At 36.2% G+C, this 24,610-nt stretch overlaps 1 protein-coding gene across 10 annotated transcripts in view; it reads right to left on the bottom strand.

The window, feature by feature from the left end:
- The window catches only part of SLC4A7 (solute carrier family 4 member 7), a 93,964-nt gene that overhangs the window by 7,239 nt on the left and 62,115 nt on the right, over positions 1-24,610 (bottom strand). For 6 of the 10 annotated variants that reach the window (XR_005604512.1, XM_039571247.1, XM_039571269.1 and 3 more), the window contains 18 exons: positions 24,126-24,185; positions 23,382-23,539; positions 21,331-21,418; positions 19,610-19,756; positions 18,092-18,195; positions 16,387-16,561; positions 13,834-13,967; positions 13,028-13,273; positions 10,612-10,717; positions 8,641-8,802; positions 7,592-7,705; positions 6,975-7,136; positions 6,466-6,717; positions 4,179-4,247; positions 3,573-3,746; positions 3,092-3,223; positions 2,253-2,344; positions 391-498 (listed from right to left, as the gene is read on the bottom strand). Coding sequence is in view for 9 of the 10 variants with exons in the window: in XM_039571247.1 (XP_039427181.1) it covers positions 391-498; positions 2,253-2,344; positions 3,092-3,223; positions 3,573-3,746; positions 4,179-4,247; positions 6,466-6,717; positions 6,975-7,136; positions 7,592-7,705; positions 8,641-8,802; positions 10,612-10,717; positions 13,028-13,273; positions 13,834-13,967; positions 16,387-16,561; positions 18,092-18,195; positions 19,610-19,756; positions 21,331-21,418; positions 23,382-23,539; positions 24,126-24,185 (2,483 nt within the window). In the remaining variant the exon portion in view is untranslated. The remainder of the gene's footprint in view (positions 1-390; positions 499-2,252; positions 2,345-3,091; positions 3,224-3,572; positions 3,747-4,178; positions 4,248-6,465; positions 6,718-6,974; positions 7,137-7,591; positions 7,706-8,640; positions 8,803-10,611; positions 10,718-13,027; positions 13,274-13,833; positions 13,968-16,386; positions 16,562-18,091; positions 18,196-19,609; positions 19,757-21,330; positions 21,419-23,381; positions 23,540-24,125; positions 24,186-24,610) is intronic. The other 4 variants (XM_039571256.1, XM_039571283.1, XM_039571289.1 and 1 more) reach the window with 1 other exon arrangement.

Raw genomic sequence — 24,610 nt, 5'->3', positions numbered from 1 at the left:
AACAGTGAAAGTGCTGGACTTACCTTTTATTCTCAGGGGCATTTGTATTGTTGAGGATCAAACCACTCCCATGCTCATATACACTCTAGTACTTAGAAACCCTAAGCTCACCAGAGTAGGAAACACTTGAATTAAGCAAATAAATAGTAATTTTAAAATTACTATTTAAAATAATATGTTTAATAAAATAGTAATGAAATAATTCCTTGTAGAAATTGATAAACTTCAAAGTAAAGAGGAAAAATTAAGCTCAAATTCTAAAGTAAAAAGTCAGTAACTCAGATTTATAAACCATATATACTCATTTTTTTTTAGATACATTTCAATAAATACAAGTACAGTGCTAAACACAAGACGATAGTTAGACAATGTGTGAGTAATTATAGCTACCTCAGGTTAGCTCTGGTTACTTTGGCATTCTCAGTATTCATGGCAAGAGCCTTCCACTGTGCAGTTTTGGCCATTTCGTCTGATATGTTTACAACTGAGGGATCAGTGCTAAAGAACAAACATACTTTCTGGTTAGTATTCAATTCCTTGCAACACTATTATACTTACTGTCACTCATCATTTACATCAGTTGTGCCTTCTTTCAGTATTTACACAGCCACAAGTTGAGTTCATCTCTTAAAAGTATACTTCAACAAAAAACTGAAAATTTAACACACTAGCACTACCATAATTACATAGCATCTCAAACCAGTTTTTTACACAGATACCAGTAAGATATTGAAAATACTTGAAAAGTAACCTATACCTAACTTCAGAAAATTATTTTGCATGCCCAGAAATAATGGATTGAATCAAACTGTTGTGCTAAGGGTTTCACGAATCAGTTAAAACTTTAATCAAGAGCGAAAGAGCAAAGGTTAATAAGATTTTTTAAATTCAGGTGAAATTTGAAACTACTAAAAATCTAGACATGCAAATTATCTGGACAGATGACAAGTTTGTTTTTTTTCTTCCAAAGCCCTTATTAGACATTTTGCAAGGTTCTTTTGCCAGACCACTCCCCTCTCAACTGCTGCAGAAGATAAGTTTACCCTCAAAGATGGTAAGTTTTTAAAGCCTACTTCCACTTTTGTCCTCCACACAGTTACATGTACAGCAGACTTAGGTGTTGCCTGTAGGTCTGTTTTCTGTTCTGTTGCATATTTAAACTTCATAATCTACCCCAGGTCATCTGTAAGTTTTTCAAACGGCAGAAAAAACTTTCAAAGCCATTTTTCCTCAGGGATCCCCACAAGATACAAGGCAGCAGAGTACATACAAAACACATGCACACACAGTTGATGAAATCACAGTTCTACTGTGAGAGCAATTAGCAACTCAAATATGTTTTTTCAAAAAGCTTGAGCATTTTCATTTGAGTTGCTTAAGTCTGATTAAGCCTGCTCTCAGAATAGACAACAGCACTCGGCAGGAATATCTGTCTAATCCAAATTTCTGCCTATTCCCAGCTCTCATCAGGGTGTATCTGGTACTACCCTAGATCCATAAGGAAGGCCAATTTTTAACCTAGGAACCCTTATTATTCGAGAGGAAAAGAAAATGTGTAAGCTATTTATCTGTGACATCTTCAGGTTGTGTTGGAACAGTTGAGAGTATCAGACAACTCAGCTAAATACAACCCCGGTAAGGGAGACACCAACTGAAACAAAATGCCTACAAAAGCTGAAAGAATTTCCATGACTGGAACTCCAGTACTTCCTTTTCTGGAAGAGAACCCATTCTCACATTTATGTTCAGAAAATAACTTTTAGAAGTAAAAATGGCTGCCTGTAAAACAGATTTTTTGTACCACAGAAATTACTGACTTCAGCCCTCACTTAGGTAAACCAAAGAATTACACACTTAGATTTCTTCTGAAAAATCCAAGTGGCTGGTAAACACATGGCTCAACTGATGCTATTAGTTGCTTAATGCTCAGTATTTCATGCACAGTAGCACACAAATATTCTGTAGAAACTGACCAAGGATGCTTCTTCACCTCTAGTACAGCTGGTCAAAATTGAGTCATCTGATCTGTTCAAGATGGTCATGTAAATTTATAATTAAGATGCAGTTTTAACGAACAATGCAATATAAAAGTACTAATGTAGCACCATGAGATAGATCTTCATATTTCCTAATCATGGCTAAGTTACAAGCTCGGGGAAAAAATTATTTCAACTCATACACAACCAACTTAATATAAAGCAAATTACAGCATCTGATACAGGAACCTTTAACAGACCAACATTATTTTATACCTGTATTTCAGGCTTTTTACAGGAAAATCCAGATTTGCTTCTCCATATGCAAGGTGTACACTGTCATTGTCTGAAAACATTCTCTCTGCTTCCTGTAAATTCCAAGTAAGAAGTTTGTAAAATTACTCGCAGAGCAGAAACCAAAGAAGTATCTCATGCTGACAGTTATTCCATCGGGGTAAGAGGCACTTCCCTGTAGGTACCACAGTTGAATGCAGGAGACAGAGCTTATGACCTTTCCTCTTAGAAGTGTTTTACTAAGACGTGGGAGACTGGGGAAGGAGGGTGTTACAAGCCTCGCAAGGAATTCAAGCTAGGTGGTGTACAGCAAGGCAGGACTTTTATAGAGAAGTTACAGAAGTTATACTACTGTATTACTAGTAACTAGCAGTTGCTTTTTATGACAGCTTCACAAACACACATGAGCAAAATGTCCCTGACACTATGAACAGTTTTGTGACTGATCTAAGCAGAATAAAGAAACCCTACTCCACTATGTCACTCTCCCTCTCCTTTCTCTCCATTTTCTCTCCTTCTAATCTGATGAAAGACAAAAACCCCAACTTTTTTGTGCTAACAGCTGCTTCTTTCCACTTTGCTTGCTATTCATCACAAATAAGAATCATAGTTCATAATAGCATAATTGAAACAGTGACTTAATTCCTTAACCACCAGCAACGGTTCCTCTAATAAAAAATTTCCTCTCATCAATGAAGAATTTCAAAACATGTATCTGGTATATAAGGTCATATGCTCAGGTCACATAAAATTCTTTTAAATTGCTTTAAGTATTTCCTAATAATTTACAACATGCTCAGTTTGATTGTTTTCACACTTACTTCTTTCTCTTTTATCTTTTTGTCATCTTCTGTCTTCTTTTTACTTTCTGGCATAAGATCATCAAGCCAGCTAAGCTCTTTTTTGGTGAAACATAAATCCATGAGCTTGCGAATGAACACTAATGCTAGAACCTAAAGGGAACCACAGACGAAATACTTTATATTAAACTGTTTAAATGAACAAAAAAGCACACACACTTTCGGTACACTTAGAATCTCTAACTGAAGCCCTTTTTCTAGTACTAGATTTTATCTTACCACAAAGTTAAATCATTCCCACTTTCAGTAGCTAGTCACAACTGAATTGCTTATTTTCAGGAAATCATAAGTCTTTGTGTCAAAAGTGAACAGCTTGTACTACAGGGGGTTTTTTTTGTTTCCTTCCCACTCCCTTCTTTCTTAGGGCAGCAAACATCTTCTGAAGAGATCCTGAATACATGGAGTCTTGTTTTTTTATTAGCTGGCAAACCAGAAAACTTACCATCATAGGGAAAACAACAGCAGCTGCAGAGGCTTTAATCACCCACAACAAAACTAGACAAGTGAGCTGAACAACTGTGAAGATATGGACCTTCCAGAGTGGCACATAACGTAGATAAATCAGGTCAGGTTGATGTTTGGCAGGCATTCCAAACAGTTTTATACGGTCAAAAAACTGCATGGAAAATAAAATCATTCTTCAGTTAATTATTTTCTGCCTTTCCAGAAGAAAATAAACATTTTTAGGGGACTACAGAAATGTAAGCTAATCCCAAATAAAATACTAATGGAGGACACTGAACATTCAAGTGGATGGAACTGGGGACTGTTTTGCTGGTGTTGTCCCCCCCTCTCACTAACAATAAAAAATTCCAGAATATTTCAGAAAATTCTTAGCTACACTACTGAAAGAATAAATAAAAAAGAACTGACAAGACACAGTATTGTAAGAACAAATACCTCAACATGACACTCAGGAAATTATCCTACATGCTATTCAGACAATATGAGATAACTTTACTGTGGCTCACATAATGCAGGGTGTTACAGTTTCCTTTTCATTCAGTGTTAAACAAAAACAAACTGCTCACTAAAAATCAGACTTTACCTGAATGCCTTTTAATGAAGATACTCCCATGTAAAGAAAGACACCGTACAAAACTGGCATTGGAATAAACTGGGGAGGAAAAAACACCCACAGTTAAAAGTGGAATCAACATAGCATAAGAGAGCAGTCCATATCAGTGAAAGGCACAGACCAAGTCATTTTTTACTTTATATTTTACTTAAGTGAAATCTGAGGGCCTCTAATTGAAAAGAATACATATGTATCATTGAGCAGCAAAATATCTAGAACTAACATGGCTATGACTAGGATACAAAAGAGGATAAAAAAGTACTTCTGCCTTGACTGCCCATTCACTCAATTTCCTAGGTTGCAACCAAGATTTCTATTCATGCTAAGTAGACTGCTTTATGTTGCTATTTGATAGGAACTGTATCAAGACTACTGTATTCTGTACAACTTCATGAAATTGCCATATTAAGTTTTACTTTTGAACACTTGTGTATCTAGAGCGGACAATACAAAAACCTCACCATACCAACTGAGCTATGAAAATCTGCTAATTATTCAGAGCTAAATTTTGCTCCAGTAAGAAGATCAATTTAAAGCTTATTAAAAATAACATTTACAATAATTTAAATTATAATATATAATAGACAGCTTATATAATTTTGTACAGTATGATTTTTATATTTTTATATAATTTAAAGCTTACTAAGATAACAAAGTTGTCCACTGGTTTCAGTGGAACTTGCATCAAACCTCTGCAGGGAAGCCTTCCTTGCTCCTGAATTCATTAAGCTTCCAAGTAACGGACAGCCAAGATACAATGGGAAATCTTAATAAAAACTGCTGCTCTCGAGACTGAACAAAAACCTTTGTTTAAACAGTGTGGAATAAAACTATGCCTTAGGGATTCATTACTGCATGTGTGTGTGAGTGGCTAGTGTCTTCACTGTAAGTTCTATACTTTGATCTAGTATCTTCTACTGCATTAAATCAGTACAAATCCACACATGGAACAAAAGCACAGCAATGGCTCTGTTCTCCTTACTTCTTTTAAACAATAACAGTCATTCACACTGAAAAAGAAAAACATTTCTTAAAGAGCAGAGAGTAATAACTCCATTCCTATTAGCCTGGGTCCATAAAAAAAAGTATTAGTTTCTAAGAATCAGATGTTAAAATATGGGGTTTAAAACACTTTGCTTCAGCAATCAGCACTTTTAATTCCTGCTTTTGAGCAACAATAAATCTCCTTCAGTATTTCTGCTTTTAATTCTGATTATTCGCATTATACAGCTGAGCTCTTGATAACTTTTTGATGAGAGATTGTCAAATCTGAATACTTAATTTTAGTAACTGCTATGGCCTTATTCTTTTCAGACCTTTACATTCTTTAATAGACATACAAATGGTCAACTATTTAGGATTTATAATATGTAACTACTTATTAAACTATAGCTGTATGTTGACAGGATTATTCTTTCCCATCATCTAAATTTAAGAAGCTACATTTCTTACGAAATTACTCGTGATCTGTCTTTGTTTAAATAGACTTTTACAAAGTTCTTTAAAGGTACCAGCAGTTATGCAATATCTGCACTTCTGGCAACAAAAAGACAGTTCTTTTGTTTCTCCTTTTAACTACTGGATTTGAAACAACAAAGCAGAAGTTGAACAGATTTTAGTAAATCTGAGCAAAAATCCAACTGAACTGAGTAATTTTCTTCCAAAAGAGCCTTTGAAAAGTGACTAGGAATATAAATTAAGAGCTGAAGTGTAATCTGATGCTACAACACAACCAGCAAAATCACCATTACACTGTGATGATGCATAAAATAATCTTGACACTCTAAAAATCAAAGGAAGTTTAATAAGCTGAAGAACAAGAAGTGAACAATGTCATTTCTCCCTTTTAAAGCAATGTTTCTGTTCCTTCTGCTATATTGTATTACTTCTACTCAAGTAACTTTACATCTTTATCACACTCTTTTTCTCTCTCCATTTATGTACCCACATAAAAACCACAGTTTTTAAGTAACATGAACTCAAGAAACTAAAAAAGAGCTGGCAAGAAAATCAGGTAACACGGGAAAAGATGTTTTCTTCACTACTCACTACATTCCTAGCTGTCTCAGATTTCATTTTCTTGCATCCTTCCACATTGTTTGTATTCAACTAACATCTGTTGCTAAAAAAGCAATTTGAGAATGAGTCCAGGCATATCTTACTTAACATAACAGAACTTCCTAGCATTATGAAATGCTAAATCACAACATCGAAATCAAAAGCACAAAGAAAATATTTTGGGAAAACTGTCTTTTACCTTTAATACAGAGGTCATGAACACTGACATCCCCATCAGCACAAAAATCATCAATCCTGTCACTCGCTGCTCCCGGATTCCCAAAAACTTTGGTTGTTCTCCTGGGGCTGAGCATTCAGATTCAACTTTCAGGCTGTTAACATGACTTATGGACAGGACAGTTGCAGCAACAAACCACGGCAAGCCCATGAGAGAACATATTCCCAACATAATACCAACCATGAGCAGATCAAGATGATAACCACAGCCTTTCTGTAAAAATAAGCAAACAAATAACTTGATAAACTTTCTATTTATATGATATCATATTTCTAACTCAGCAGGTGAATAACCTACAACTACAAAAGTCAGATACTTTGAGAGTGTCCACAAAATTATATTTGCTCTTTATTAGTCCATTTATACATATATTTAGTAGCTGATGGTAATTTCACAAATTTGCAGAATGAATCTGATTTAAAATAAACCTGACGTACACAACATTAGACTTCCGTAAAAATTACTTTTACCTTCAGTTTATGCTCTTTCCTGTTTATAATAACGGCTGTTATTTGTTGATCCATGAAAATGAGAATGGTACAGAGTAAAGCAGGAAGAGCAGCAATCAAGAGTGTCCACCAAGGATTGCCTCCAAGAGGATCTATGAACCATCCTCGGTCTTTTCGGGTGGGCTGAAAAAAAACCCCAACCCATCAACAGTGAGAATTAAATGACTAAAACAGACTGCAGATTTTATCACCACAAACAGCTTAAATGAACAACAGATCATTCTCTTAAATATACATTTAGGTTGTTTTCCAGTGGTTTTGACCAAAAGACTGATTTGGCTGTTGCAAGTGAACATGACATTTATATGGAAAAAAGTAAAACAAATCCATTCAGTTCCTTTATTTTTGTACATTTGCACAAAAGAATGCTTCCCTTTCATATTATTTCAGTAATAATATGAAACAGAGTTTCTTCTGTCAGATGAAACACAAATCCAAAACAGAAGAGGAACTACTTGATCAACTGCATTGTAATCAAAAATAAGAAATTTCTGTTTCTATACAACTCCGTTTTTCTACTGCTCATAAAACTGCAAGCATTTTAAAAGTTACATTTTTCAAAAGTTTTTATTTCTTACTTCGAACTTCTCTGGAACAAGAAGCTTAGGAGAAGGTACTCCTACAAGATAGTCAATCAAAACCATGATTACTATGGTCAGAAACACTGCAAAGTCACTGATGGTAGAGCGCACCTATAAAGAAAAGACTTGTGTTAAGCCTTGCTTTTTCACCATTATAATTTGCAAGTCTGGAAAGTCGATTTTTTTCCCCCATAAAAGGAGAAGTTTATTTATATTATACTACACCACTGAACATTATCCATTTTTTCTTGTTACTTTAAAATTCAGGGTGCCTGCCAGCATAGTATGAAGTTGCAGAAGACAAGTATTTTGTACAACTGTTCACTCATTTAAAGGTGGTCTATTGCAAGAGGCAAATTACTTCAAACAACTCCATCATCTTCCTCTCCCCTCAATCCCACTAGGAGGCTGGGCCATCACAGCTAGTCCTTGGTACCTTAGGTCAATAATATTCATACATTTCATGTTTTAATTGATAGCAGGTGGATAATTTGCAATACATTCAAATTACCAAAGATAACTTTAGTAAACATTAAAAAGACATTGCGGGGATGAGCTGAGGTTTATCGAAGACCTAACCACTTCATTTTGCCTAGCAGAAGTTACATAAATCACTATAAGAAGAATCATCACATTAGCATCTATTAGAAATAGTAATCCCCTGAGGAACCACTCAAAACCCAATAGACATCAGTAGTTTGGGGAAAGCAATCAACTGTTTTGTACGGCTAGGTGAGGAAAAGAGCAGTAATATTATCTCTACTAATGATACCTGGCAATACCCATTAATGTGCAGAGATGGACTACTTAGGTCCTTCAAAGTTTAGAATACCTTGTTGTAACTCTACCAAAATACAGAATAAGCACCGAATTTTCTGCAGATGATTTCTTTCCTCAAATGTCCTAAATTTTGTAATTATTAAATGATTTTTGGGTTTTAATTTCCTTTCCTGTCTTAAAAGAAATCTCTCAAGACAGAATTCAACTCCATTAAATTACACTGAGGTATGTATTACAAGGTAACAATAGTCTCTAATCAGAATTACCTTAGTTGGGAAATAGCGTTTGGTCTTGAATTTCTTAAGGAAAGAGGAGAGGAAAAATGTTGCGAAAAATAGTATGACAGACCAGAAGAGAACATCTGGAATATATGGTCCGTGATGGCCACAAGCTGATCCACGAAACACACCATGAAATTCTAAACATTCCTGCAAAGAGAAAAACTCTTCATATGTCTATGTTTTACTCATTCAGTGCATTCAACCAAGCTTCCAACTTTTCTATAATAAACACACTTGAGAATGTTCATAATTCCAAAAAGGGGGCTCTTTCCTTTATCACTACCTCACCCGGAAAAAACCAAACGTGTGCTGTCTGTTCCAGAAGAGCCACAGTCGCCACCACTGATTATTTCAGGATGCCAAAATGCTGGGAGATGCCCAAGAAGAAAAAGCTTATTTACAGTCACAGTACTCCTATTCTGTTTTACAAAGCATTGCAAGATTGCCCAGGAAAAGCAGAATATCCAACATCGACTTTAAGCTAACGAACATAAAAAAGGATCTCCTCAGTTTCTCCCAACTCTTTGACTTTGTTTTGCTCAGTTAAAGGAAAAAACATACTCTTATAAAATAAGATTACCCAAACTATAAAAAAAAGTTTCTAGCAAATCATAAAGAATGGATTTGAATAAAAAAGGAAAACAAAGTCAGATGATACCTATCCAAAAGACTTACTGAAATGCAAAGCAAAAAGTTAAAGTAGACACATGGAGTACAAATAAACAACAAGCCAATAAATCAAGTAACTGGAAGCAGCACTGCCCCAACCTAATTAATTAATTAATTTATTGAAAATTTAACTTATGACAGAAATTCTTGCTATTACCAATCTACTTTGATTATAAGATAACACCAAATCCTGGATCAGTTCTGTCTCTCAGGTAAGACTAAAGATACTTTAGAGGATGAAAAGGCATTTAAAATAAATAATAAATATAAAGGAAATACAAAAACTAAGTTCAAAAGAAACTGCCATCCTAAGTGATTATGGTAAACTAGGAGCCATTGGTAGCACATAAAAAACAGTACTACTACAAGTCAAGTAAAGCACTGAGGTTTTACATGGAACTTCTGCTGTGACATTTCAGTGTGAATGTCTAAGCTCAGACACAAGGGGAGCCCATACGCAGCTCTCCACTGACATTTTAGACAGCCTCAGATGGCCAAAGTAGGCACACAACCCAGCAAGCATAACAAAAACCACAGCAGATCCAAATCATTCAAGATGTGTGTGGGAATCAGATGCCTGGGTATGCAAAGTGGCTGCACACAGCTGCATTTATTCCACTGCAGACCACCCAAGAAACTACTAATCAGCAAAAGCGTTTCTCCCCAAACACCTTCCAGAGCACTTCCACATGGTAACTTTCCTCCTCTTCACCTACCCAGAAAATTAGATATTGGTATAAAATATCCACTTCAGAAGTTAATGCTTTCAAGCCTATTCCAAACAGTTATTTTCAATTTCCAGTAATTATTTTCTTCCAAACAAAGGTAGTTCCTTTGACTGTTGCAGTTTTATACCAATATCTAACAAACTAATGAAACATGTTTGCTGCCACACTAACTACAAATTCCATCATCACATCATATTAAAAATATTTCTTTCAGATACTGGAAGAAAGCAAACTCCTGTTTATTCACTGCATCTTATTCACCTGCAGAAAAATGACTGTGGTGCCGAAGAGCATTAAGGTAGCGACCTCAAGCAGACATTTACATTAGCATTTACTTCCCTGGACTCACTTATTTAGTCCTACAATGACTGTTTAAAGCCTTATGGAAGAAAAAAGAGAGTTCAAAAATACAGTTTTAAGGAAAACAGTGCAAGTTCAATTAAAAAGAGAAATCAGATGAAAAAATATTAATCAAAACTGGTACCATGCAGGTATTTATTTTTTATACATATGTACATACACACACACAGATACCTACACACAGCTTTCAGATACTCACGGAAACTGTAAGGTTACTCCATGCTATATCTTCCCTAGACATATTCATACTCCTCCACACACGCAATGTTTCATTACTTGGTTTCTCAGGCTCAGAACACACACATCTGAAAGGAAGAAAAAAAGTTTATATGCTTTTAAGCCATATGTGCCAAAATGCAGCAAAGTGAAGCAAATTCAAAAATCCTGAACAGTTTAAACCAGACTTTATCCCAAACTTCTATGGAAGAAGCAGAGAACAAGGCTTTTCCTTATATCACATGGCCTAGGACTATTGGGAGGGTGGCAGAAAAGAAGAATCAGGTCGCCCTCAAGTAAGACACCATGTTTGAGTGTGTAGTGAGCTAACTGAAGATATAAGTGCTTACAGTGCTCAGCTTTAAAGCGACTGTATACATACTTTCTAGCAATATTTTTGTAGAAGTAAAAATGCCCCTCCCTATTGCAGCATTCTGCAAACTTGCACTGTGGAATCCTTCTGTCAGGCTGACAGAAGTACACATCAGATTACAAAAACCCCCAAAACACAACAGACTGAGTATTGATTTAATGGGATGTTTTCAAATAAAGCTAATCAAGTACACCAACTGGAAAGCTTAACATGTAAACATTTATGTAGAAGAGGAGAAAAAGGTAATAAGCAAGAAATAAGTCTCCTTTTTCTATGAGATTCACTGAAGACACTGAAAGCAACCCCAATGAACCATGGAAGGGAAGCTCTGCATCCTGATAGTGTGAAGGTAAAGAAGGACAAAACTTAACGTGCACGGGCAAAAAGAACCTAGATTTGAAAAGCACAGTGTTTGGGGAATTTTAAAAATACTAGGTAATCAAATTTTCTTTTGTTAACTGAATTCTAAAGTAATAGCAAAAGGAAGTGGGAAAGGAGTGGAAAGCTGTAATTCCTACAAAGTAGTTGCCAACACAGAATCATCAGAAGAGAAAGGAATTGCAACCATAAGCATGATGTGACAGAATGCATCATTAGTTGTTGGTCAAGGCAACAACATAAACAAGCATGCTGAAGGAAAACTGACAAATTTCTCAACAAAGGCAATGAAGATAAAGTATGCCACCATGTAGATAAGCAGAAATCCAGAAAAAACCACGGAGAAAAATGTAAGAGTATTTGAGATTGTCTTGTGGCTCAATTAACTGAACATGCTTGTTCTGCACCCTTTTCCCCACTGGAAGTTACAGACTGGGGAGAAAAAGAAAGTGAAAGGAGGAAAAAAGCAATTGTGAACAGCTGGATCCCCTACAGCTTTGCGAGAGAAAAAATACAGAACAAACCCAAGCTGAACACTGTGGCATGTCCCAAAAAACGTGTGACACCACAGAGCTAAACCAAATTAAAATCCCATCTTCCCCTCTCCACCCTCATGGCCTGCCTGTGGCAAAACACGATCAGGTGGCAAGTGCCAGAAGACCTACAGTACAGTTTCTGCCAGATCAGTGAATTTACCATGCTCATACAGGAGTCCAGTGAGGACCCAAAGCCACTGAAACAGAGGGATGAGCAGCCAGTAGAAAGGGGAAAATAAGGAAATGAATATATTCCCACAGCCCACTCCTGGCAACGTGGCCTGCTCTTAACAGCTGTTAAGACAGGAAAGTGAGTGTAAATCTCAAGTGTGAACAGAATACAAGAAGCAGTCTGACAGGGTGTTTGCCCTTTTCCCCTGAAGGAAAGTACTGAAGAAACACTGAATGATTGTAAAAGTGACCAGAGATCTTGGAGGGGAAACACAGTAGTCCAAACCTGGTTTGACACTGCTAGAGGTCATGCTGTGTGCAAGATGATCACTGTCCTGGCCAGGCAGAGCAGCTGCCCAGGAGGACAGTGAGTCCTGCTCTCCAACTAGGGAAAAACTGCCCAGTGCAACAAGCAGGGACTCTCACCCCAAGTGCATGGACATGACCTCGTTGGGGGTCCCTCACCCATATTTTGACCACACAGGTACAACTAAAGCTGGAAGATGCACATCTCCAACAGGAAGGCAGCACTAGCATTTATATGATTTCATTTAAACGACGAGAAATTAGCAGTTTTTCTGAGCAACAGTAAGCAGGATCTCCATCTGGCAGGTGTGAGCTGGCAACCCAATTCATCCTATTTCATGAAACTACACCTCCTAGAAGTAGCAAGGCAGAAATCCTGTTCTGACCCTTAGTAAAGCTGCAGTTAAAGCGGACTTTGTCATAGCCCCTAATCCCTTCCAACCACCCATAGCTAACACAGAAAATTCAATTCCACAGCATCCTGAATAGACTTTTTCTGAGGTTTCTCATGCCCATACCACCCTTAGCATTCCTCCTGCCCTTCCTGGAAGTGGCACCCACTGCCATTCAGTAAACAATATGTCTCTCTCTATTTTCCTATTTATTTCACTAACAGATAGAAACTTGGTACTTACGAATATGAAGTCAGTTTATCCAAATCATTGTGCATATTGAAGGCATACACTTCTCCCAAATGAACAAGCTTTTCCAGTGCCTCATAAATAAATATGATGCATATAAGTGCTGCAAAAGCTTCCTCAGTAAATCGAGTGATGTAACACACGAGGCTGCTGGCATCTGTGGCTACAAGCACGATGCATAGAAATGCAGTCCACAGACCAATGCTAGTTCGCAGGGAGAGGTAGGAAAGACCATAATCCCTGTGTGAAGAAAGAAACAAAAGGCATTAACTGAGCCAAAACCCATCTGTACTATATTCTCTTTGAAAAGACACTGAGGCCAAGCTTTATAGGTATTTAGCACGTTTCTCATGCTTGATATTAGCTCTGAAGGAAGCAGAAACTTTTTTTTGTCTCATCTCCCACCAAAGCAAAGCAACACTGCAAGGTGTTTCTAGGATTGACAGTGCAACTACCTAGCTTGAGAAGCATCATGGGGATGGATCTCTCCAGAACTACCCAGATGGTTTCTCCTAGAGGGCAGATCGATCTCTGCTTACCCCTGCAGAAGCAAAGCCAACATCTTCACACAGTCAGAATATAACTTTCATTTAAGTCCTTGCCATTTCTTATTACTGATTTTCTCATTCAGGTTTGCCAATGCCTCACAGCTTTACCAAACCGTATCAACTTCTCACTCTCTTGCCACTGTATTTACCTTCATGGACATACACACTTACTGCACACCTGCTTCCAATTACAGCCATTTTAACAGGCTAGAAAGTTAAAAAGTGCATCAAGCCAATATAAACATCACTTACCTGCAAAATTTAAATAATATTTTTTCAAATACTAGAACTGGTCCGGTGCTTCCCAAGATAGTAAGAGGTTGCCCAGCAAAGAGAGAATAGGCAATCCCAGTTAATGAGGCTCCAAAGAGAGACTCTATTGCACTCTGTTTGGGGGAAAAGAAACTATTGTAACTATGCTGCCTTTCAGGTTAGCATTTAGCATCATATCTGCATAAATACAGTCTTAAGATGCATTGACTTAGAAACAAGACAAGATGTAAACACATTGCAGTTAATATCCATGTTTGAGACAAAAATAACTTAACACAGTTTTGCAGTAACAATACCATGGACAAGATTTTGAAAACTTCACTCCCAAGAAACATAAAGCCATCCAAAACCATGAAAACAAGTTACTAGTCCTGCTAGCTATGGAGGAAAAGCATACCAACAATTATACAAATTTAAAAAAACTAAAACAAAGAAACAAAAAAGAAAATAGTTACTTAACATGTTGTTTACAGAAAGAACTAATGGCCTCTGTAAAGAAAATAGATATATATATATATTGCAACATACCTGTACCAAAACGTGATACAGTGTGCCGTATCAAACCTGCATCAGTCAACCAAGCATTACAAAAGGAAAAAAAAACCAAACTGACAGGCATAGGTGCAGGGGAAATTACTGAAGAATATTGGTTTATGTATACATGACACCAAAAATAGATGAGCAGTAAACCAATGTCCCACCTGGTAATGCATTTCTTTTCAAGGAATTAAGGTATCTACTTCAGTTCTTGAATTAAATGTTTTACTGTAACATTTTCTGCTAAAAAACCCAGTTACAATGCACCTCAAAACAGAGAGGCCAGAATTTTAAATACTAAAATCATACTAAATTTACTTGAAAATAGTTAAATACACCACCTACCACTATGAGAAGTCATGGATTACAGATTCCTGTAATGGAATTACAGTGTTCCTGGTGGAACTTTTAAGCATTTGCTATTTTGAAATTATGCAAGCCTAAGAAAACAGTATTTATGCAAACTTGAGCTCCAGTTCAGGAAAGCATCTGAAAAAGGTCAAAATGATTTGCTGAACTGGGGCTATTAAGAATGAAAATGAGTCCTTTGTTCATAATATTCGGAAAAAAAATATATAATCCCAGTCTCTTGTTCTATTACCTTTGAATTAGTGTTTTTGGTTAGTCAATGCATTAACCTTGGGGCTCTCAGTCAGGGTGGCAGGGACAGGAGCACTGTGGAGGTGATGGCCTCTGAGAATGCGAGGGAAGGTTTCAAAGACAAGCTGTGTACCTTACAATGTCAGCTACTGTGCTTGAACATGTGTGTGCAGTAACTAAATGTTTTATTCAATGATGCACACCAAGCATCTGAAGGCAGGAACAAACCCGCAAACAATTCCAGATAGCTAAAAGAAAGAAGGTGTTTGAGAATAAAGCTTTAAAAGGAGGGTACTTTCATTATTATACATGTTGTACATTCAAAATTTACACTGACATTTTAGTAATCATTCCTACATTTAGAGTTGCAAAACCAGCACGCAGAAAAGACATAATTGAGTTCTGTATTTTCTATCAGCTTGAAGTGCTACATTAATAAACAAATATCAGAGTCAACAGCAATACTTGAAAGAGATAAAGCAGTTAACTAAATTTTAATATAATACAAGTTTAAAAACTTCATCTAAGTATCAAGAAGGATTTTGTAACACTATAAGCTTCAACAGAACCTCAAAATTTGTAAAGGACATGTCTGAATACATCCGTCCCTCCCACAAAAGGATAGAACCTTGTTTCTTTGTGATAGATTTAAAAACAGAAAATACGCTTCACACTAGTTTACTCAAAAACCAATTGACACTAAGTTACTAACATTGCTGATATTAAGTAATTTTTCCCTGCTTCAAAAACTAAAGTGCAATGATATTCTGGTGAAAAAGGTGGTGGTTTTATCTACTGCCCAACTTAACACTACCAAAATTTTGTATGCAGACGGTTTACATTTGAGACATTTACAATGAAGAGTATTTTCTGCTGATAAACCTCAGACACTTTATTTTATTGTGAGCAACATACCATTAGTGCAAGCACAAACATATCCTGTCCGTTTCATAAATGGACCGCTGGCCACACACTGTAGGCATTATCATCCTCGTAGGCCTACTACTCAAGGCCAGTACATGTTCTTGGCTATCCACCTTGAGCCTCTGACTTTGCCTAAAGTAGGCCTAGTGGGATGGTGCACCTTTACTGCTATTTACTGCTCTTAAGCAGCCAAAAAGAAGGCAATGCAAGCCTTTTCTCAATTCATGAAGCCATTCATCCAATAAGGCAAGATAAACATTTTTTACCTCCCCTGTGCATCTTCTCCTGTTCACATGGGTTCCCCACATTTTCCATAGCAATTACCTTTTGGGGAAGATCTGCTTTGGGGCAGGCTAATCAAGTGCTGTGGGTAAATTCTTCAAATACAAGTATAAATAAATGAGACAAATGCACACAGTGACTTGCCTCTGAAGGTCTAAAAGCCTGGCCACTACCATTCTTTGTACTCACTATTCTGCCTTGTGTAGCTTCTCCCAGGAGCCCTCCAAAAGTGATTACAGGAGACATACAGGCACAGTATAGGAAAAGAATCGAGGCCAGGCACTGCAGGCTTAATGCATCCTTGAAGTCACTCAAGAAAAAAGGTGCTTTCCTTTGGATGTCAAGTATCAAACCACCAAAAAGCCTAAATAGGTGAGATGAAACTCGTCAAACTGTACACTAAAGGATTCTAGCTAGTTTAAAACTATGGGCTACACATGACTGCCAGTGCCTATTGCCGGCACAAATTAGCTATTTCATAATCCAGAATAAAGCATAACAATTAAAAGCGTAAATGAGAATCTTATCTATTCCAATTCAGCAGTATTCCAAATATAATCAAGCACTTTACCCACATTTTTAAAAGCTGACTAGGTTTTTTTTTATATATATGGGCTAGATACTGAAAAAATAACTTCGCAAACCATTTTACCTAAATGATGTTTAAGTCAAATCTGTCTTAGAATATTCAAAACAAGGAACAGAAAAAAATATACTAAACCTCAACCAAGATCACTGCATTGACACATTTCAATATTACTACTCCAACATATAGTTGTAGCTTTTTAATTTGAATTCTCTTCATACATATGATTATGTCCATAAATAAATTTAGGTCTATCATTTTTAACAGTGTTCTTATCTGAAGTACACAGATATTCTATAAATATAAGTATAAAACCAAACATATATAAGTTAGTTCAACTGGGTAAGTTATTACCAAGAATTTAAAAAGCAATTTAAAAAAATCTTAAAGACTCCAAAATACTAGATACTCATTTGCACTTAGAAAAATTTATTTTTAGTTATTAAAAAAACCCAAACATTCCAAAGAAAAAGAAAAGCCTAATCTACAGATAATTCTGTGAGCAGAAATGAACTTCTCAGCTCCACATACTGTCTACACAAACAGTAAAAAGTAATTAAAACAAAGCCACAATGGTAGAATTCAACACAAATGTTGTAAAGTCTTTCTCAGAAAAGTATGAAAAAGATGAATTTGATTTAGAAGTTTATTATTTTGGGGATAACAACACTGTATATATATTCCAGAATTTTTCAGTTGATTTTAATCTCTACTCTCATTTCAGATTAAAGTTTAATCATAACCAGGTATTTTCAATGTTGGAGACTTCTTTGGCAAATATTTCGGAATTAACAGAGAACAACAATAACTGAAAGAAACTCCTTCATTTTATTTTATCTCTGCAAGAAACCTAACCAAAACCCAAAGCTAATCAATACCAAACTATTTTTTGCCACTTTTTATTTCTTAATTTTCCATTTCCTATACATTTAATAAAACAGATTTGCATTAATGGGATTTTTTAGTACCTAGCCCAATACTGAAAATTGCACATTCCTGCTGTAATTATGATAATTGCATGCTCCTGAAGATTAAAATTTAAAACCCGTCTCTTAAAAGTCAGTTAGTTAAATTAGGCAGCATCTTATGTGAAATCCTTCGCAAATGTGTTGAGAAACATTGCCAGAGGCTTGAAAATACTTTAAGCAGATTGGCACTTATAGGCAAGAATCCAACACTTGAAAAGGACAAAGGATGCGCTCTGACACTTATACTGTGACTTTTTAATGTTTAAATGTCAATCATTAAGGTGAAGATTTATCACTTTTATTTCTTTATGGTAGCTAGCATTTAGGGAAGTGAACACACCTTCCAGTTCTCTGAAGTTCAGGTCCAGCATGATGGCCTTCTTCTTTAAGACCCTCTCCTGGAGGAGTAGATCCATTTGGAAATTTAGGTGCCTTCCTTTTCTCCTACAGAAGAGACAGGGGGAAAAAAAGAAAAAAGAAAAAAATACTTTGAGACTGCTTTTACACTAAAAAGTATAACTAAAAGACAGCATGCAGAAATTCTGTGCCTTCCACACCCTTTTTCATATTCCCAGCTCATCACCAGTCCTCCATTTTCCAAACTAATCTTTAGCTGAGTGCAGGTGACTAGAACTGTACAACACTGCCCAAAAGACCTTATTAGTACCTTGCACAACAGCATTAATCTTCCCTATATCTACATGAAATAGATTCCTGAAATACAATGAAACAAAGCCTAGATTTTCAACATACAGTAGGAGGCTCAACCATGAGACAGAAATCTTTAGATCCTTTTTTTTCTTCAACCATTTCCAGAGCAGAAACATTTAACATGTAGCAGAAACTTACCTCTTTTTATGATAGACACAGTATTTAGTTGAAATATAAATGAGAAGTCATTCCCCTGCTGAGCAAGCTGCTTACCAGCTCCTCATAAATTTTTCAGCTGAGCCTGCCTTCCAAAAAAGCATGAGCCCTGCTTATTTTGAACACAAGTTACATGGTAACCTCAGGCTATTAATGAATAAACTGCACTGCTGTTACCCCCTTCTATTCCACCCACTCTGCCAAACCACCACTGGTCTCAACACCAATGTCAACCTTCTGAACCAAAAGCACTGGTCTCTCCCCTGCTTTTGATCCTGAAGGCTCAAATTCCTCTAAGTTGTAAAGAGGGAGAAGGGAAGAAAGAAGAAAGTCTTTCTAAGGACCCACTTTCCTTAGCTGTCATTCTAAGCCTGTATCATCACAAGCCGAGCAATATGATCGATTTTTATCTATTTCACAAACATTCTGTGAACAGTATATGCTAGACAAAATACATTAAAGCATTGCAATCAATGCTGCATGCAAACAGAAGTTCTTATAAGAATTAAAATATTCTTTCTGATCATTGCTGGACTAGTAGTAAAATTTGGTAACATGAACCTCAAGTACAATTTCTCACCAATTCTCCCAGTTCTCACACGAACTCATTTCAGTATTTCAAAGGAAATATAGTACATAAAATTAACAGAAAACTGATTCACAGAAAACTGATTAACAGAAAACTGATTAACACCTTTTTTCCCCTTCTTCTTTTCCTTTTTTAAAATTTTTTTCTAACTTAAATGGACAATCCACTTTTCCTTGCAAAACAGATGTGGGGACTTTCCTGATGCTTTACAGCCATCTGGACAGGAGCCAGCAGTGTGGCTAGGTGGCAAGAAAGGCCCGTGAGATCTTGGCACGTGTCAAGAAGAGTGTGACCAGCAGGACTAGGGCAGTGATTGTCCCTCTGTACTCAGCAGTTCGAATGTTTCATTCAGTTTAGGCCCCCTCAGCACAAGACAGACTGGACCTTTATCTTTCCTTTTACCTGGGAAGGAACGCTTTTTGGTGGCTCAATTCGTATAGATGGATCCCACTCTCCTGGAGGCAGGACTGTCACTTGGTCTAAAAACTCATCAATTCCTGACAACAAATCATTTCGGTCTTTTGCTTTATAGGCAACATCATGGAAAACCTACAAGAAGAAAGTACTCAACGTTCATTTTTATTTTATTTTTCTGAAAGAGGAACTGATTATCATTATATAATGATTACACATGATTATTTTTAAAAAGACATAGAAAATATTTGTGGGTCCTCAAAAGTTTGGCTTTTACTTTACTTACATACTTTTAAACTAAAAACTACCGGTATGCACATTCCTGTGGACCATAAAATATGGAATTTTTTTTCAAACTCAAAATGAAAATCGAGTTAATTTCTAAAATCAAATAAAAAGTTAATTTTCAATATTCAGAACATCAAGTTCATGTACCATTGTCTGAGTAATTCTGCCCCACAGCCACTGTACCACTATGCTGCGCTAAATCATGACAAAAAATACTTCAGTTAAGCTTCAAACCAAATCACAAGTTTTTATTAAGAATAAGGATGCATTTTTACATATGTAGCTTAATTAAGTTTAGAAGACTACTTAAAAAGCACTTGAAATCAATCCTACTAAAAAAAAATGTACTGTTTTACAGACTACTACAACATGAACTCCAAGATGCATTTTACACACACAGAGGAAAAAAAAAATGCTATTTTGCTATAAAAAACTGCTTGCAGAAGATGATCCTAAATTGTTTCTGTACATTTGAAGCCTGAACTGTTTTTCTTCAAGTACCACTAAATCTGACCATTAAATCTTCTAATCTTAAAACAGATCTCTGCAGTCTATTCATGTGTTTTTAGACCATTGAATAATTTTTTTTTCTATTTCTGTGATCTAGAGTATTCCTAAAAATCAGATCAGCCTACCTAAAAAAGATCAGAAGCTGCAACTAAAGATTTTAATATTCAATTCTCACACTTAACAAGAACTAAATTCACAGACTAGTTACCAACTGCAAAATGACAAATTTCTTGTTTACATTCCCAAACTTCAAATTGTTCTAGAGTAAAAAGTACTTGCATTTCTGCTAGATAACCTTAAAAATTATCAGCAATTCAGCAGGTGGCGCTCAATGTGCAGTCAAAATTAAAACATCCTAATTTTGCTCAGTATGATGGCAACACTCTTAAAAAGTCCTGGTTCCTCCCTGAGGTCTTTAAAACCAATAGGGTTCTAAGCATATGACTTCAAAAGGCTATTAAAATTCTAATTTTACTTATTTGACCTTGCTTAGATTAAAAAAAACACCTCATCATCAACCTATGATGACTCAATTGCATGCATTTTTAAAAGTTTGTGTCCTGAGCACTTCTGCTGTTGGTTCTGTCCTTTCTGACATACAGTGACTCATCTCAAATGCAGTTATATTTAATAGCTCTGTTAACCAATTTAACACAAAAATGAAATCTATACATCAAAGCCAAATTTTTTTTCAGAAATACATTTAGGATTTCTTCCAGATAGATAAGGAAGAAAGCTAATTTACCATTATCTACTTCACTAACACAAAAAAATAATGATGTTTACAGTTCTTCATTTAACTGGTTTGTGGGTTTTTTCTTTAACCTACTGGTCCAGACCATTTACTGCAATCAGTTGGTAAATACATTATTCTAGACTTTAACTACAAGCATTTAAAATAGATCACTCACATCATCTGTCATAAGTGTTGCTATTGATCGCCCAATTTCATGGTATTGTGGAGCTTTCCCTGCCGGTCCCAGCAACAAAAACAAAAATCTGTGGAGAAAGAATAGAGATAAGTATGGCTGACTCATTTGCATACACTCAGAGGGGGTCTTTCAAATTAATGTTTAAAGAAAATTTAGTGATGAAGTAAAAATACCATTTTCACCACTTCAGATCTTAAAAGACTGCTGCAACACTGAAAAGACTAATTTTAAAGTCATTACTGGAGGGAACTCAAACCCTGAAACAAAATTACTCAGACACCTTCTTAATTAAGACTAATTTTTCAATTCTTCTAATGCCTTAAACATAGTAGAAATCCACAGACTAGAGCTCAATGAGTATTTCCTCTGGATTCTAATCCTTTCTGACATTCCCAGTAGCAAAGACCCCTTAAGTGGCAGCCTAGGAGCTTTATGACCTGTCCTAGGCTCCCTGATGATCACCTTTTCATGGGAGTTAAACCCCCTCACCTGCTGTGACTGGGTGTGTCACACAGAGGATGCACCTATGTACTGCTTGCAACGCTCTGGGCATACTCATATAGTCATATCCTGGTCTTGTGTCAGAGGAAAGGAAGGGAACTCGGATACCTGAACACTTAAGAAAGTAAGTGACATTCTGGGAAGCTAATCCAAGCTGGGGGTTGGGTCACAGCATATGTTAGCGGTGTCCATCTCCTTGCGCAGTAACAGTGCCTAACATAAAACCCACCAAAACCTTGAACAGGAGCAGCATTTTATAAATTCAAAAGGATACAAACCAAAGAGTAAACCTCAGGAATTTGTTTCACAACTGTCTTCCTGTATTCCATGAAAATGACATTCCCAAGCACAACACATCTGAAAAAAGTAGCGCCTTCTTTCAACTCATAGTACAAAAAGCTCAATTCTGTCTCCTTTGCAGGTTTACTACCCTAACTGAAACTGAGAGTGCATCTTCAGAATCCAAGTATGCTATTTCAGATCTGCAAGTCTACACCATTCTGAAAAACTTAGGACAGAATAATTTTAACTACAGTAATACAGTAATCTGTATGCAGAAATTTTAGGATTTCCCAATAAATATTATGAGCACTCCTGTCAACTACCCTCTGAAAATTCTCACATATATGTATTTTTGCCCTTCAAAAGAGTGCATAAGCTGAAAATCATGAAGATAAACAAACACTTTGACAATTTTAAAACATTAAAAACCCACCAAAAAACATAAATGTACAAATGTATGCCAAACACCACAGAACAGCCCAATACATCAATGTGCACAGAAAATGAAGCGTCCTCTGTGATGATTGATGAAATGATCTTCTACTTTCATCATGAGACCCGTATTTTGATATTTTGAACATCTGGGGTAAATATACCCACAGCATACTGGCAAGATCCTGGGTTTGAGGGAACAGTGGTGACTGCACCAGGTTGGATAGCATATCGCACACTGAAAACTGCTTCCATGTATTAGCTGCAGATTGATTACTCCAATGTCAATCATGTAGATTTGGGCATACAATAAAGAAATAGTTTTCCACCTAAATCATTCATACACAGAGCATTTGTAGAGAAAGAGCAGAGCTTCAGATTAGACAGACCTTCAGACTTAGTGTGCTCTTCCCCACTGACAAGCTGTGTCACACGAAAGGAACTATAACTAGCTTCATGCCCATCTTTAAAATGTCAACACGAAGTTGGAAGACTCATTGCTCTTACTTCAAGTCAGCTAGCAGTTTCAACTCCTGTACTCGCTTAAGATAGCATCTTTACATGTTTATACACGTATATATGTATGTGTGTGTGCATACAGAGATACAGAGATAGATATGTATCTATTTTACGCATTCAGAGAATTTTGTGAATCTCATTCCTTCAAATTTTGCAGCAAATGACTGACAATGTTAAACAAAACTCTACATTCTTGAGCTTAATACAGTATATATAAAAATTTACAGCTATTTGAGATCTTAAATATTATTATCTTATTGCAGAAGTAAAGCCAGACTTCTCAGGCATTTATTTACCGTGTAGGAACCGGAACCTCTGTGAGACCCGATAGAAGCACAGCAGGGGAGAGCCTCACAAAAGCAATAATAGGTCTTTCTAAAAAATCTACTTCTCCCACTAACACATTTGATGCTTCTGCTCCTGAAGGAATTTTCCTCATGAAGTTCATATCAACCTATTCATACAAAGATGAAACAAGTGTTTATTCCGTTACATTTCTTAGCAGAAATTCCATAACATAATTATCAGAATTTACTAGACATTTATGCTACAAAGAAAAATTAAAAAGCAAATTAAATATCCCACAATACAGAAAAGACAAACACATTTAGAAGATGTCAGCCAGCCAGCCAAATAATAATAAACTATTTTCTATAAGTTAGAATTACTAACACCTAGTATATTCTAGAAGACTCCAAACTGCATAATTACCTTTCTAGTATTATCACGACAAACATTCCGTGATAGGACATAAATTAACAAAATCTATGCACAATTAAGTAAGGAGAGTTCATGTAATTACACATGGTTTCTAGAATGCAGTAAGTTATTTCACAGCTGTGTATTTCAAATGTCATAATTTTGAAGAATAATTTGTATGTTTATCTTTTCATCCATAAAAAATATGACAGCTGAAAATGTTCACCTCCATTTCTGTACATCATTACAGAAGCATTAGAAAATGGTACAGCACATGAACTCTGTGTTCACATACACACACACACACAAGCACCAGTGACACTGCTAGCTAGAGAACTTACAGATGGCCTCTTGAGTCCCACACCAAGTGTGCCACAACTACAGTGCCAGGAGGCTGACTCCTGTCCAACAGGAGACAAGGCAGGTGTACACAAGGACAGGCCAAGCAAAAATATAAAAAACTGTGACAGAGGAGCAGGAATATATGGCAACTGCCATGATTAGATCAGAACTACAGTTTAAGTTAGCCTTCCTTATACAAAATTATTTAACTTGACAGAACAATTTTCTTACAGTGTTTCACAGTACAGATGACACTTCTGACTGAACTTTATAGTATCAGCCACCATGGAACTTGCCCAGCAAATTTAAATTATGAAAGAAATATAAGAAATTTACAGTCGATTTTTTTTACAAGGTTTCTTTCAGAAAGTGGTATTATATGTTCCTAATGATTAAGATGCACAACAACTTTTGTAGAGGAAACTTGTAATTCATATAAAGTAAATCCTTCTTAAAAACCCTCTTCACAAAAAAAAAAAAGAAA

The sequence above is a fragment of the Corvus cornix genome, chromosome 2 (assembly GCF_000738735.6).
Source record: "Corvus cornix cornix isolate S_Up_H32 chromosome 2, ASM73873v5, whole genome shotgun sequence".
NCBI lineage: Eukaryota > Metazoa > Chordata > Aves > Passeriformes > Corvidae > Corvus > Corvus cornix.
The sequence above is the reverse complement of the archived record's forward strand: the minus strand, read 5'-3'. Positions and strand labels throughout refer to the sequence as shown.